The sequence below is a fragment of the Gadus chalcogrammus genome, chromosome 11, assembly GCF_026213295.1.
Source record: "Gadus chalcogrammus isolate NIFS_2021 chromosome 11, NIFS_Gcha_1.0, whole genome shotgun sequence".
Lineage (NCBI taxonomy): Eukaryota > Metazoa > Chordata > Actinopteri > Gadiformes > Gadidae > Gadus > Gadus chalcogrammus.
In genome coordinates, this window is record NC_079422.1 from 21,167,776 (window position 1) to 21,179,141 (window position 11,366).

General features: G+C 49.5%; 1 protein-coding gene across 1 annotated transcript in view; it reads left to right on the plus strand.

The window, feature by feature from the left end:
- The window catches only part of mios (missing oocyte, meiosis regulator, homolog (Drosophila)), a 14,498-nt gene extending 3,459 nt beyond the window's left edge, over positions 1–11,039 (plus strand). Inside the window, exons 4-11 of the mRNA XM_056601929.1 lie at positions 226–498; positions 1,749–1,918; positions 2,856–2,921; positions 3,236–3,394; positions 7,292–7,444; positions 8,368–8,572; positions 9,572–9,701; positions 10,128–11,039. Of these exons, the coding sequence (XP_056457904.1) occupies positions 226–498; positions 1,749–1,918; positions 2,856–2,921; positions 3,236–3,394; positions 7,292–7,444; positions 8,368–8,572; positions 9,572–9,701; positions 10,128–10,218 (1,247 nt within the window). The 3' untranslated portion in view covers positions 10,219–11,039. The remainder of the gene's footprint in view (positions 1–225; positions 499–1,748; positions 1,919–2,855; positions 2,922–3,235; positions 3,395–7,291; positions 7,445–8,367; positions 8,573–9,571; positions 9,702–10,127) is intronic.
- The last annotated feature ends 327 nt before the right edge of the window (positions 11,040–11,366 follow it).

Below are 11,366 nucleotides of genomic sequence, written 5' to 3' on the forward strand. Positions count from 1 at the left end.
CATCTGACGCGCGCACGCAAGCACGCCACACGCCACACGCCACACGCGGAATGGGTTAACCTAGCGATTGTTAGCGCTTGGCACTTGGTTCTATGAACATCATTCCTGTACCGACAGTGATATTATTGTTCCTCTTTCATCTGACAAATGTACTTATTGTAGGTGGCTTGGATGAGAGCTCCTACTGAACGCCCCTGATGTAAATGTCCCCCCCCCCCCCCACAGGCACCGCAGAGAGCCGGCGCTGCTGGAGCGGCTCCGAGCGGCCGGCCAGCGCGGTGCGCTACCACAGCGAGGAGCGGAGCCTGGCACTGAGGCTGTGCGGCTGGACCAGCCAGGCCGGGGGAGCGGGGGGGGGGCCGGAGGTGGACGCCGAGCCCTTCCTGCTCTCCCTGGAGCAGGGCCGGGAGTGGCAGCGGGCCGCCGCCGTGGCCCTCTTCAACCTGGACATCCGGAGAGCCATCCAGCTGCTGCACAAGGGAGCCACCACCGACAAGGGTGAGACGGGGGCGGGGCTGCTGTTGGGGTGGAGTGGGCGGGACTAGTGGTGGGGAGGGAGGAGGCAGGTCTAATGGATGGGGGATGGAGTGGGCGGGACTAGTGGTGGGGAGGGAGGGGGCAGGTCTAATGGATGGGGGATGGAGTGGGCGGGACTAGTGGTGGGGAGGGAGGAGGCAGGTCTAATGGATGGGGGATGGAGTGGGCGGGACTAGTGGTGGGGAGGGAGGGGGCGGGACTAGTGGTGGAGAGGGAGGGGGCAGGTCTAATGGATGGGTGTGGAGTGGGCGGGACTAGTGGTGGAGAGGGAGGGGGCGGGACTAATGGATCGGGGAGGAGGGGGCGGGACTAGTGGTGAGGAGGGAGGGGGCGGGACTAATGGATGGGGGAGGAGGGGGCGGGTCTCCAGTGGAACGTTTCTGGAACCCGACCTCACCGTCTGTAGTCGACCTGTTATGCAGGGCAAGATGCCCTGACCTCCTACCTGCTCCATAATGACATTTATCTGAATAAGGCAAAAACAACAGCAACACTTATTTCGTACAGCATTAGTAGTTCTTAGAAGACGCTTTTATCCAAAGTAAATAAAGCTTGTTATTTGCAGCTTGAGTGTTATTCCCTCCGCTTGGCAGGAAGTGCATTGCATAAAGAAAGCTCTAGTGGGTCAGTTCTCATCACAGGCTCTGAGTTGCCCTGGTGGATACCGGTTGAATATGAACGTAGTTCATTCATTCAAGTACAGTACGGTGGAAATCATAACCAGTATTGGCAATGCCCCGCGCAGGGCAGAAAAGCGGTCGGATCTGTCTGGCCTAAATTAAATTAGCATTGAGCGTAACCATAATCAGATTTGACAGAATCAGATTACATTTCGCAAAACAAACGGAGCAACCTGATTTATTTCCCCAAATTGTGTTTGGACACTTTGTGTCTGATTGTCGTGAGAATTCTACAGAAGTAAACTGTATTATTAGTTTTACTTTTATAACTTCACAGAATGTGTGCAGATACTAACAGTTTGTTTTCCTATAATAAAGATGAGTTCAGTTTTGATTAAATTTCCCTAATAGGCCTGACCGAGTTAATTCAGTTTTGTTTTTTAGACAGTTAAGTTTCTAGTTTTGTATTATTTTAAAAAAGCCCTGCGTGGTCACGGGCTGGTGTTTAGGTGTCACTAATGCAATGCATTATGGGAGCGACCGGCCGCAGCTGTCACTCATGAACGCTCTTTCCCCCCCCTGGTTCCCCAGGCGACCTGAACCTGAGCGTGGTTGCCATGGCGCTGTCGGGCTACACAGACGAGCGGAACTCCCTGTGGCGGGAGATGTGCAGCTCGCTGCGCTCCCAGCTCAGGAACCCCTACCTCCTCGTCATGTTCGCCTTCCTCACCAGCGAGCCCGGCTCCTACGACGGCGTGCTGGTGAGGCCCCCGCCCCCGTCGGACCCGGGAACCAATGCACGGTCACCTGGTGGTTCCAAAAAACCCCGGGGCCAATCACAGCACTCCTACAGTTAGCCCACATGTTAGATTAGGTTGATGGACGGATGTTTACTGCATTCGATCCGAAGGGGAATTTCTTACCACTACAGAGAGAATAATTATGTAAAACTTCAGAAATATGTTAACAACAATGGCGTTTTATGTCATCTTCAAATCCCCCATAATGCCCGGTCCTCTGGTGAGGAATTTCCTTTGAGTTGTTATTTTTAGCCAGGGATTCTAACTGATTCTAAGCAGCTGTCCGTTGCCATGACGAATAGATAGTCTTCTTCTGTGGGCCGGAAGGTTTACTTTTAGCTATTTTGGGGAAATACTTTCCCTGTTGATTTTTCGTCTGGATATGCATGCACTGAGGAATACAGTGACTCTCATGCTTAAACTTTCATCAGCATTCAACGACATGTATGACTGCCTACCTAACTGGTTTCCTGTCCGTTTGTTTCATGTTAACCTTTTGGAGAAGCCAATCGTTAATTATAATTAGGCTTAATGATTGACGGTTACTGGTGAGTTGAATGGATTTATATTTAGAGTACATATTCAGGTTCCCGCTCCCTGCAGGTTAGATCATTACTGCCCTATAGGGGGCCCCAGAGAGTTTAAAGTTAAAATGGCTGATGAGTTAAAGGACACTCACTGGTGACATTACAAGCAGTGTCCAAACAGATGTCTGATCCAGATCAATTTAGATTGATAGAAGAATTTGCTTCTATCGATTGGTCAACCTGATTGTTAAAACAGGAGCTTTTCATTTTTAGAACTTTTCAGTTGTAGCACACACATTAACACAGTGAAGGTACTCATGCTTTTACCATGTCTTCACCCGACATGGTTTGGTTCTCGCCCTGTGTCTCAGTACGAGAGCAGTGTCGCGGTGCGCGATCGAGTGGCCTTCGCCTGCCTTTTCCTCAACGACACCCAGGTAACGTTGCACAGGCTCACCCGCAACCATAATTATGTGCCATATTGATCATTTACTTATTGGGTTTACTTTTACGGTTTGTTCATCTTGTTGTTTGTCAACTGTACTGTCCTGTCTGTTGCTACGGGATACCTGAATTTTCCCAAGGGGACGAATAAAGTATGTACTTGCTTACTTACGAACCCTTACCGCACGCTGGTGTAGGGTCAACCCCGACGCTAACCTCAGAGACTCATCCAGCCGTCCTCTGAGCATCACGCTGCACTGCATCCTAACCCTCCCTCTCCTCTCGGTCCTCGCCGTCGCCATGGCAGCTGCCGCGCTACATCGAGAAGCTGACCAATGAGCTGAAGGAGGCGGGGAACCTGGAAGGCATCCTGCTGACGGGGCTGACCCGCGACGGGGTGGACCTGATGGAGAGCTACGTGGACCGCACCGGGGACGTGCAGACGGCCAGCTTCTGCATGCTCAGGGTACGGCCGGGGTCGCTGTGTGTGTGTGTGTGTGTGTGTGTGTGTGTGTGTGTGTGTGTGTGTGTGTGTGTGTGTGTGTGTGTGTGTGTGTGTGTGTGTGTGTGTGTGTGTGTGTGTGTGTGTGTGTGTGTGAGAGAAAGCTGCAAACTTGTCGCTTTTCGGCGACAATCGCCGTTTTCTTGGTCAATTTGGTCATTCACGTGAATCGTGTAGAACCGGAGAGTTTTGTTTTGGGTAGGGGGGGGGGTCCAGAATTGCGAAAAATTATTGGATCATTCTTATAATTGACATTTCTCTGGGCCAATCGGAATCTTGAAGCACACAGCGCCAACTGAGCTCGCCATTGAAGGAGACGGTCGCCTGGCTACTGCGCATGCGCATCCGCATCCGCATGCGCATGCATGCGGCCAAACAACGCAAGAGAGCTTGCGAAACACTCGTCCAGAGGGGTGTTCCACGAACGGAGGTTTAACAAACACTGAGTTAACGCTGAACTCTAGGTTGATTTACCCTGTGCCGACTAACCCAGAGTTTTCGGTTCCACAGCAGCGGTTATGCATTAGTTCAAATCAACACGGGGTTGGTTAACACAGGGTTGTGCGCGTCCACGCCAAACCTAAAAAGACGTGATGTATGGATCATGGAAACCCTGATCGAAATGGCGAAACGGGCCGCTTATTTCAAAGAAATGGAACTTCAGGTTCCCCTGGAGAGCTATGACGAGGAGAAGGACATTATCACAAGAAAAGGGAACGCTAAAGCCTCTGCAACCCGGAGAACCAAAGCCTGGCAGCGGATCGCTGACCGCGTAAATGCGTTAGTTACATGTCAAAAGCATGATCCTTAATATTTCAGCCATGAATATATAAATATCCCAGTCAATCATTCTTAAAGATCCTACCACATAACCCCTTTCTTCTAAAAAAATATGTAGGCTACTCCGATGGCTTCCAAGCGGTCAGCGGATCAAGTATAAAAAATGAAGTATAAAAAACATACAAACTGGTAAGCTTTTCCCACCATCGCATTGGTATACATTTAAATAAGTCATTTTTTTAAGCCAATCGTGAAAAGGCCGACAGTCGGCAGACTGGATCTGGCCCTCAAATTGTCTTGACCCCGGTGGAGGAGCTGTTAATAAACATAAATTCAGGGCGCCCTGGCATGGAGGGGGTACCTGGAGGTACCTACCTCCTCAGAGAGTCAGGGGCCATACCCCACTGGTTGAATTTAGGTTTTTGTGTTTTCTTGTATTTTATATATTTTTTGCCTTCGAAGTAACACATGCAAACCATGTGCTTGCCACATTGCATACTATTCCAAAAGTTTATTTTTTTGGTAACTGGGTAGAAAACCTAAAAGTGACAATTCATCAATTTCACAGATCAAGATGGATTAGTGCGTGTAACGATCAAACATTCTCCAGTGGATGCAAGTCCACTGGAGACTATAGTATAAAATAGTCCTCCACTGAGGACTAATTTATACTTTGTGTTGTAAGTGCCTCTCGGCATAGTACTCAGACAATATTGCTCTTTGTATGATAGGAGGCTGATACAAATCTTGGATGGGTCATCTGAAAGGACTGAGATGTGCTCAGCATCTCCAACATTATAGCCTAGATAAAACTACCTTTTGCAAAAAACGGAGGGCTACGCAAATAGTCTGGAGTGAACTGAGGCCAGGTCCTCGATTGGTAGTGTTGGCTATGTAAGGCTATTTAAATATATTAAAGATTTGCGTGAGAATCTATAGGCCTATCTCTACACTCCAGCAAAAAGTCATTCGATATGCCAAGATGTCGAGCCGTGGTCTTATCAATCGCTCCCGGTGGATTGCGCGTATAATTTGTGCTCCGATATCAGCATTTCTCTCATCAAAAGGGCATGCCATTGTGAACACATGAAATCTGCTGGTCCCGGGTTTAAATACCCAAAACCGGGTTATGTTTCAAACTTAACCTGCGCAAAACCTGCTCCGACCAGGTTTGATTCAGAGCATATGTTTCTATAGCAACTAACATAGGCCTACCGTGATCCTTTTGGAACGGAAAACCTAGGGTTACCGCAAACCCTGGGTTAACTTACCCGGTTATGTGATAAAACCGGCTTTGTGGAACACCCCAAAAAAAAATCCAATTTTTTTTTTTGTGACAGTTGTGAATAAAATATTTTTTATAAGCCTCAAGGATATTTTGACATTGATAAAGTAGGCCTATAATGAGTCACGCTCAGACTAGTTTAATTTGCATATTACAATCAAAAAAAATCCCCCCGTGACACTGTCACATTTTTTCCTCTGAAGAGTTTGCAGGTCTGGTGTGTGTGTGTGTGTGTGTGTGTTAGGGTTGCCGCGGTATACGGCATTACCGGTGTAATCGGTGTTGAGGCCAACACCGATTACACCGGCAACACAGAGGTTTTTTTTTTTTTTTTTTTGCAGTTTCGCTGCCTAACCAGTATTTTACCCAATTATATTGAATTTAGAAGACAAGATTAATATACCGTGATATAATACCGTTACCCTCTATGCCTCAAATCATACCGTTATATACATTTGAGTCCATACCGTACAGCCCTAGCACGCACACACACACACACACACACACACACACACACACACACACACACACACACACACACACACACACACACACACACACACACACACACACACACACACACACACACACACACACACCTACCTACACACATGCTGAGGGTAGAGTAGGAAACATCATACATTAACCAGGAACATGGGTTTGCAAATTTATTCCTAAGGGATCTCTTGTTTTAGATAAGATAACACATTATTGACCCACTTTACACACCGTTTGAAATGTAGGTGAAATATATTTTCATTCCCACAAGGTGTCACACTCAACAGTGAGGGAACTTAAATAGTGACCTTCAACAGTGAAGTACAACAGTATAATAATTATAAGAATAACAGGTTGCCTCTTTGTCTCTGCCTCCACTTCGATGTCACATCAAAGTCTGAAACACACACCATTGTTGTTGTGTTATTAGCATTAACCAAGGCTGGATGTTCTGTTTCGATTAATGGTGGGTGTGTGAATGGGTTCGGTGTTGTGTAACGCTCCAAGCAGACGCCAGCGGTGGCCCGACTGAAACACCTCAGACTGCGTGCTTTAAACGGCCTCTTCCTCATAGCAGGACAGCCTCGCCTTCCCCTCGCTGTCTACCCATCATGAATATAGGAACAAGATCATGGAACAAAGACAATAACATAATAATTCGATCTCCCCTCCTCACCACGTCACACGCTTCCAGCCAAACTGTCAAGCAATCACAAACTTTGTTATGTTGCATGTCAATGTGTGTGCATCGAGGGAAACAACGCAACACAACAGCAGCTATAACAACACAAATAACCGTATCGCATAACAGACGAGCAGGTGTAGACAAAAGAAGGCTTCACACTACTTCCATAGCGCTCTAGCCGTGACTCACTGAATGTGTTGTTCTCATTGAGAATGCTACAGGGAGGAATCGTGTCCATACATGTGAACGCTACATTTCCCCAATCGATTGCATCATCGTGTGTTTGGGTCATTGAGAAGACCAAATTTGGGCAATTGTGAATTGTGAACACTGACGTTACAACATGCAACTCGTAAGTTCCAAACTCATGGAGGATACTTTATCATCCCAAAGTAATTTCATTCCAAAATGTATATCATATATTTAGAAGTGAAATTAATTTCACATGTCGTATATTTGTCCTACAAATTAGAGTTTTACCAAACTAACCTTGTGTTTTAACTTAATCACCCTGACACGGTATTACCACTTGCCACATTGTTGACGATCCCAACAGAAGCTTAATGCTAGGCGGTGGCGCCGTCTAGCCTGACTCCATGGTTTCCTCTCACAGGGCTCCCCGGGAGACGTGGTCAAGGACTCGCGGGTCCAGGGCTGGATTGAGAACTACCGCCACCTGCTGGACGCATGGAGGTTCTGGCACAAGCGGGCTGAGTTCGACATCCACAGGGGCAAGCTGGACCCCAGCTCCAAACCCCTGGCCCAGGTACCACAGCAGGCATAAACCTCCTAGTAGAGCTTCACCCGTTGGGTTCCTGTGTGTTTTAGCCTTGTTGTTACTAATCTCCTCAAGGAAGTTGACTAACACCAACGAATGCATCAACACTGATATATACAGGCACACACAGATATGCACACACACACTGACATCCTTTCTCACGGTGGTTAAAAACATTGGCTTTGTTAAACTTTCACATGCGTTTGTATTTTCTTATCTTCTTAAAGCAGCCGCCGAGACAGACGTCCATAAACATGTTGCAATGGCCATGAAGCAACGTGTATTGCATTTAGTTCCCTGTGTTTGAGTGTGTGTTTTTGAGGTCGCTACGTGTGGAGCACATGGAGCTAGGTCTGCTGTGTGTGCGAACGTGTCCCAGGGAGAGAGTTAATCATTCAGCAGTAATCAAAGCACCGGGTCAATAGAGAAGGGTTTTGTATTGCCTTGCTGCCTCCCGGCCGCTCTAGACTCCCCGACACGCCGCTGTAAACAGTTTAGCTTTGACCCACATGTTCCCAGCGTCTCTATCGCTGAATAATCCAGCACTTATCGGACTCGTAATGACCTCCTGGCAGCTGGCGAGCGAGCTCCGGCCGGCCCCACGCCTCAGCCTTTGGTTTCACCTGTCCTTATCACCTCGCCCCGTTCCTTTCCATTCGCTCTCCTCCTCCTCCTCCTCCTCCTCCTCCACTACCTCCTCCTCCTCCTCCTCCTCCTCCTCCTCTCCAGGTTCATGTTGACTCAATGAGTTTTTGTATATATTTGGTTTGTGCAAAAACTAGATTAGCAGCCGGAAAGTAGTTTGACTGCAAAAGTATAAACGACTTTACTATGTATTGTCATCCATCATTTGTTCTCCTCCTCCTCCTCCCTCTCCACCTCCACCTCCCCCCCCCCCCCTTCCCCTCCAGGTGTTTGTGAGCTGTAACTTCTGCGGGAAGTCCATCTCGTACAGCTGCTCGTCCGTCCCCCACCAGGGGCGGGGCTTCAGCCAGTACGGCGTCAGCGGCTCGCCCACCAAGTCAAAGGTCACCAGCTGCCCCGGCTGCCGGAAGCCCCTCCCCCGCTGCGCCCTGTGCCTCATGAACATGGGCACGCCCGTCTCCAACTGCCAAGGTGAGGAGGCCCCCCCCCCCCCGCCTGGGGACTGCGGCCCCCCGCCTGGGGCAGCAGCACCCTGCCCTGGGACTGCGGCCCCCCGCCGCTCCCCTAGCCTGGTCCTGTCCGGATGCCCGCTGGTAGAGCAAGATATTATCACTGCCAGGGTTAGGGGTTCGACGCCCGCTGGTTGAGCAAGGCATTAATACTGCTAGGGTTAGGGGTTCGACGCCCGCTGGAAGAGAAGGGCATTAACATCGGCAGGGTTAGAACATGAAAGAGCCGATCATGAGGCATTAAAATGACATTGATGTCAAGGTTTATTCCATTTTTATTCAAGCACATCATTTTCCTCCTCTATTTACGTGTGAAAAGTTAGAACCAAAGCCATAGTCCCCCAGGGGGGGAAACTCCCCGGGATCGGCCACCTGGAGCGAGACCCCGCTCCTAAACCATTTACCAACGCTGAACTAAAACCATTAGCCAACGTCCCGTCTAGCCTTTACAAACACGTTCAGCGTGTCCCCAGCCTTTATGGCTGTAATTCCTAACCGAGCATCTGGAGGGGGAGCGGGGGGGAGGGTGGGGGACGGGGACGTGGACTCTGTATCCACCACTCAGCCACACCGTGGCATAACCGCGTTACCACCGACCTCACACGGATTTCTTAAGGCATGTGGCATGTGGCTCAGGAGGTGGAGCCGGTTGGCTAGTAATCGGAAGGTTGCTAGTTCGAGTGTCGAGGTGTCCCTGAGCAAGACACCTCACTGTGACTGCTCCAGACGAGCTGACTGACGCCTTGCGTGGCTGACACCGGCGTCGGTGTGTGAATGTGTGCATGAATGGGTGAACGTTAGGCAGTATTGGAAAAGCGCTTTGAGCGGTCCCTGGTTAGAAAAGCGCTGTATTAATGAAGTCTGTGTACACAGTCTCTCACCCTGCACACTGTCTCTCGCCCTGCACACCTCCTCTTACTGATCCCATCCTCCCTCCCTCCCTCCCTCCCGTGTCCTCCAGGCTTGGGGAAGTCTGAGGAGAAGGGGGACCCGGCCCGGGAAAACAAGCTGGCCCAGTTCAACAACTGGTTCACCTGGTGCCACAACTGTCGCCACGGCGGCCATGCTGGTCACATGCTCGGCTGGTTCAGGTGAGCGCCCGGCAGCCCTGAAAGATGAGGGACAAAAGGAATTTCATTCACCTCACTGTGTGGGCCTTTTCTTTAATTGTAATATGAATTGGCTGTTGGGGAAGTGAAGAAAGTAAGGGGGGGGTGGGTTGAAGATTAGAAGAGATGGGATGACGACCTGTAGCATAGGATCACAACGGGGAATCAAACCTGGGTTGCTACAAGGCTGAGGCCCCGATGGTTAGCGGGGTGAGTCTCCTAGCCAGGTAAGGGGTGTAGTATAACGTTGGCCTGGGACCCTCTGAGTGGTTCTCAGTGTGCACCACCTTCTCTCGGTGGTTCACACTCCATCCTCTCCCGTCGTCCGAGGTCTCAGTTTACCGGTCGCTGGCGGCCATGTTGCGATTCCCGAGCGCTGACCGCTGCATGACCTCTGACCTTCCGCAGGGACCACACCGAGTGCCCGGTGTCGGCGTGCACGTGCAAGTGCATGCAGCTGGACACGACCGGGAACCTGGTGCCCTCCGACAGCGTCTAAAGGAACCCTCCGCGGAACCCGTTTGGACTCGGGTCTCGTGGAACCAGATCGCCACGACGACCGTACCGGGAGCCTGGCGGAGGCAAGACGAAAGGGGGGGCCCCCCGGATCTAGGGGGGGCATTCATGCGCTGCTCACGCCTCAATCACACAGTTGACACACTATAGCTGGGAATGAATGTAACACTTTATTAAGGGCCCTTAGTTCACCACCCGGTGTAAGGTTCAAGGGTCACCAGCCATTACTTTACACAATCTCTATCAATAAAGATGAATTATGATGGGTAGACCCCCCCCCCCCCCCCAAAGCCTGCCAGTTGGTTCAGTCCACCAGGGATGTGTCTTTAAATGGCTGACACACCTCACAGCCGGTGGTCGAACAGGGGCCCTTTAACACAGACGTATTGATGACAAGAAGGGAGTATATGTATTGTTTAATCATAACTGGATGATGTGATCGGTTAACTTAATCAATGAAGGACAAGGGAGCAAATGCAACTCGGCGCCTTGCTGACAGTAATTTGAGCTTCTGCCGCCACTCAGGAGAATGCGTGGAGGTCGTGCGTCCCGGACAGCCTCTTTCAATCTAACCTGAATCAGGATTCATGTGTTTATGTTGATCTATTAAAAGAAGTTTATCAAAATGAGTGAGATTTTGTCCTTCAGTCACAGGGTTCTGAATTCAAACAACTATGTACCTAGTCTATCTGTACATGCTCTTGAGCAAGACACCTAACCCCTACCTGTTCCTTAAAGGTGTAGGTAAGTTCTAAGAGCTATTATTTGAGTGTCATTTGTGAGAAATGGCATAGCCATCTGTCAGCTATTAGGGTGAGTGCTGTGAGAATATATTCCTCAAGTTGACTGTGACTGGCTCTCGAGTAGCCAATTTACATTTTATCAATGAGTTGAATCTCGCCTGTCAATCACAGGTGCGGGAATGTATCACTAAACCGCATGTGTCGGAGGGAGGGAGGGAGCCGAGGGCATCTTCTGGGTTCACTTTCAAATTCTCTGCTCTATTAATCTCTTATCAACCCTCAAGTCTTACCCAAGGCAGCTTTAATGACATACATTTAAATTCAATCCAAGTCACTTTGCCGTGCGCAAATGAATTCATGTTGCATATTGCATAAATATAAACTATTA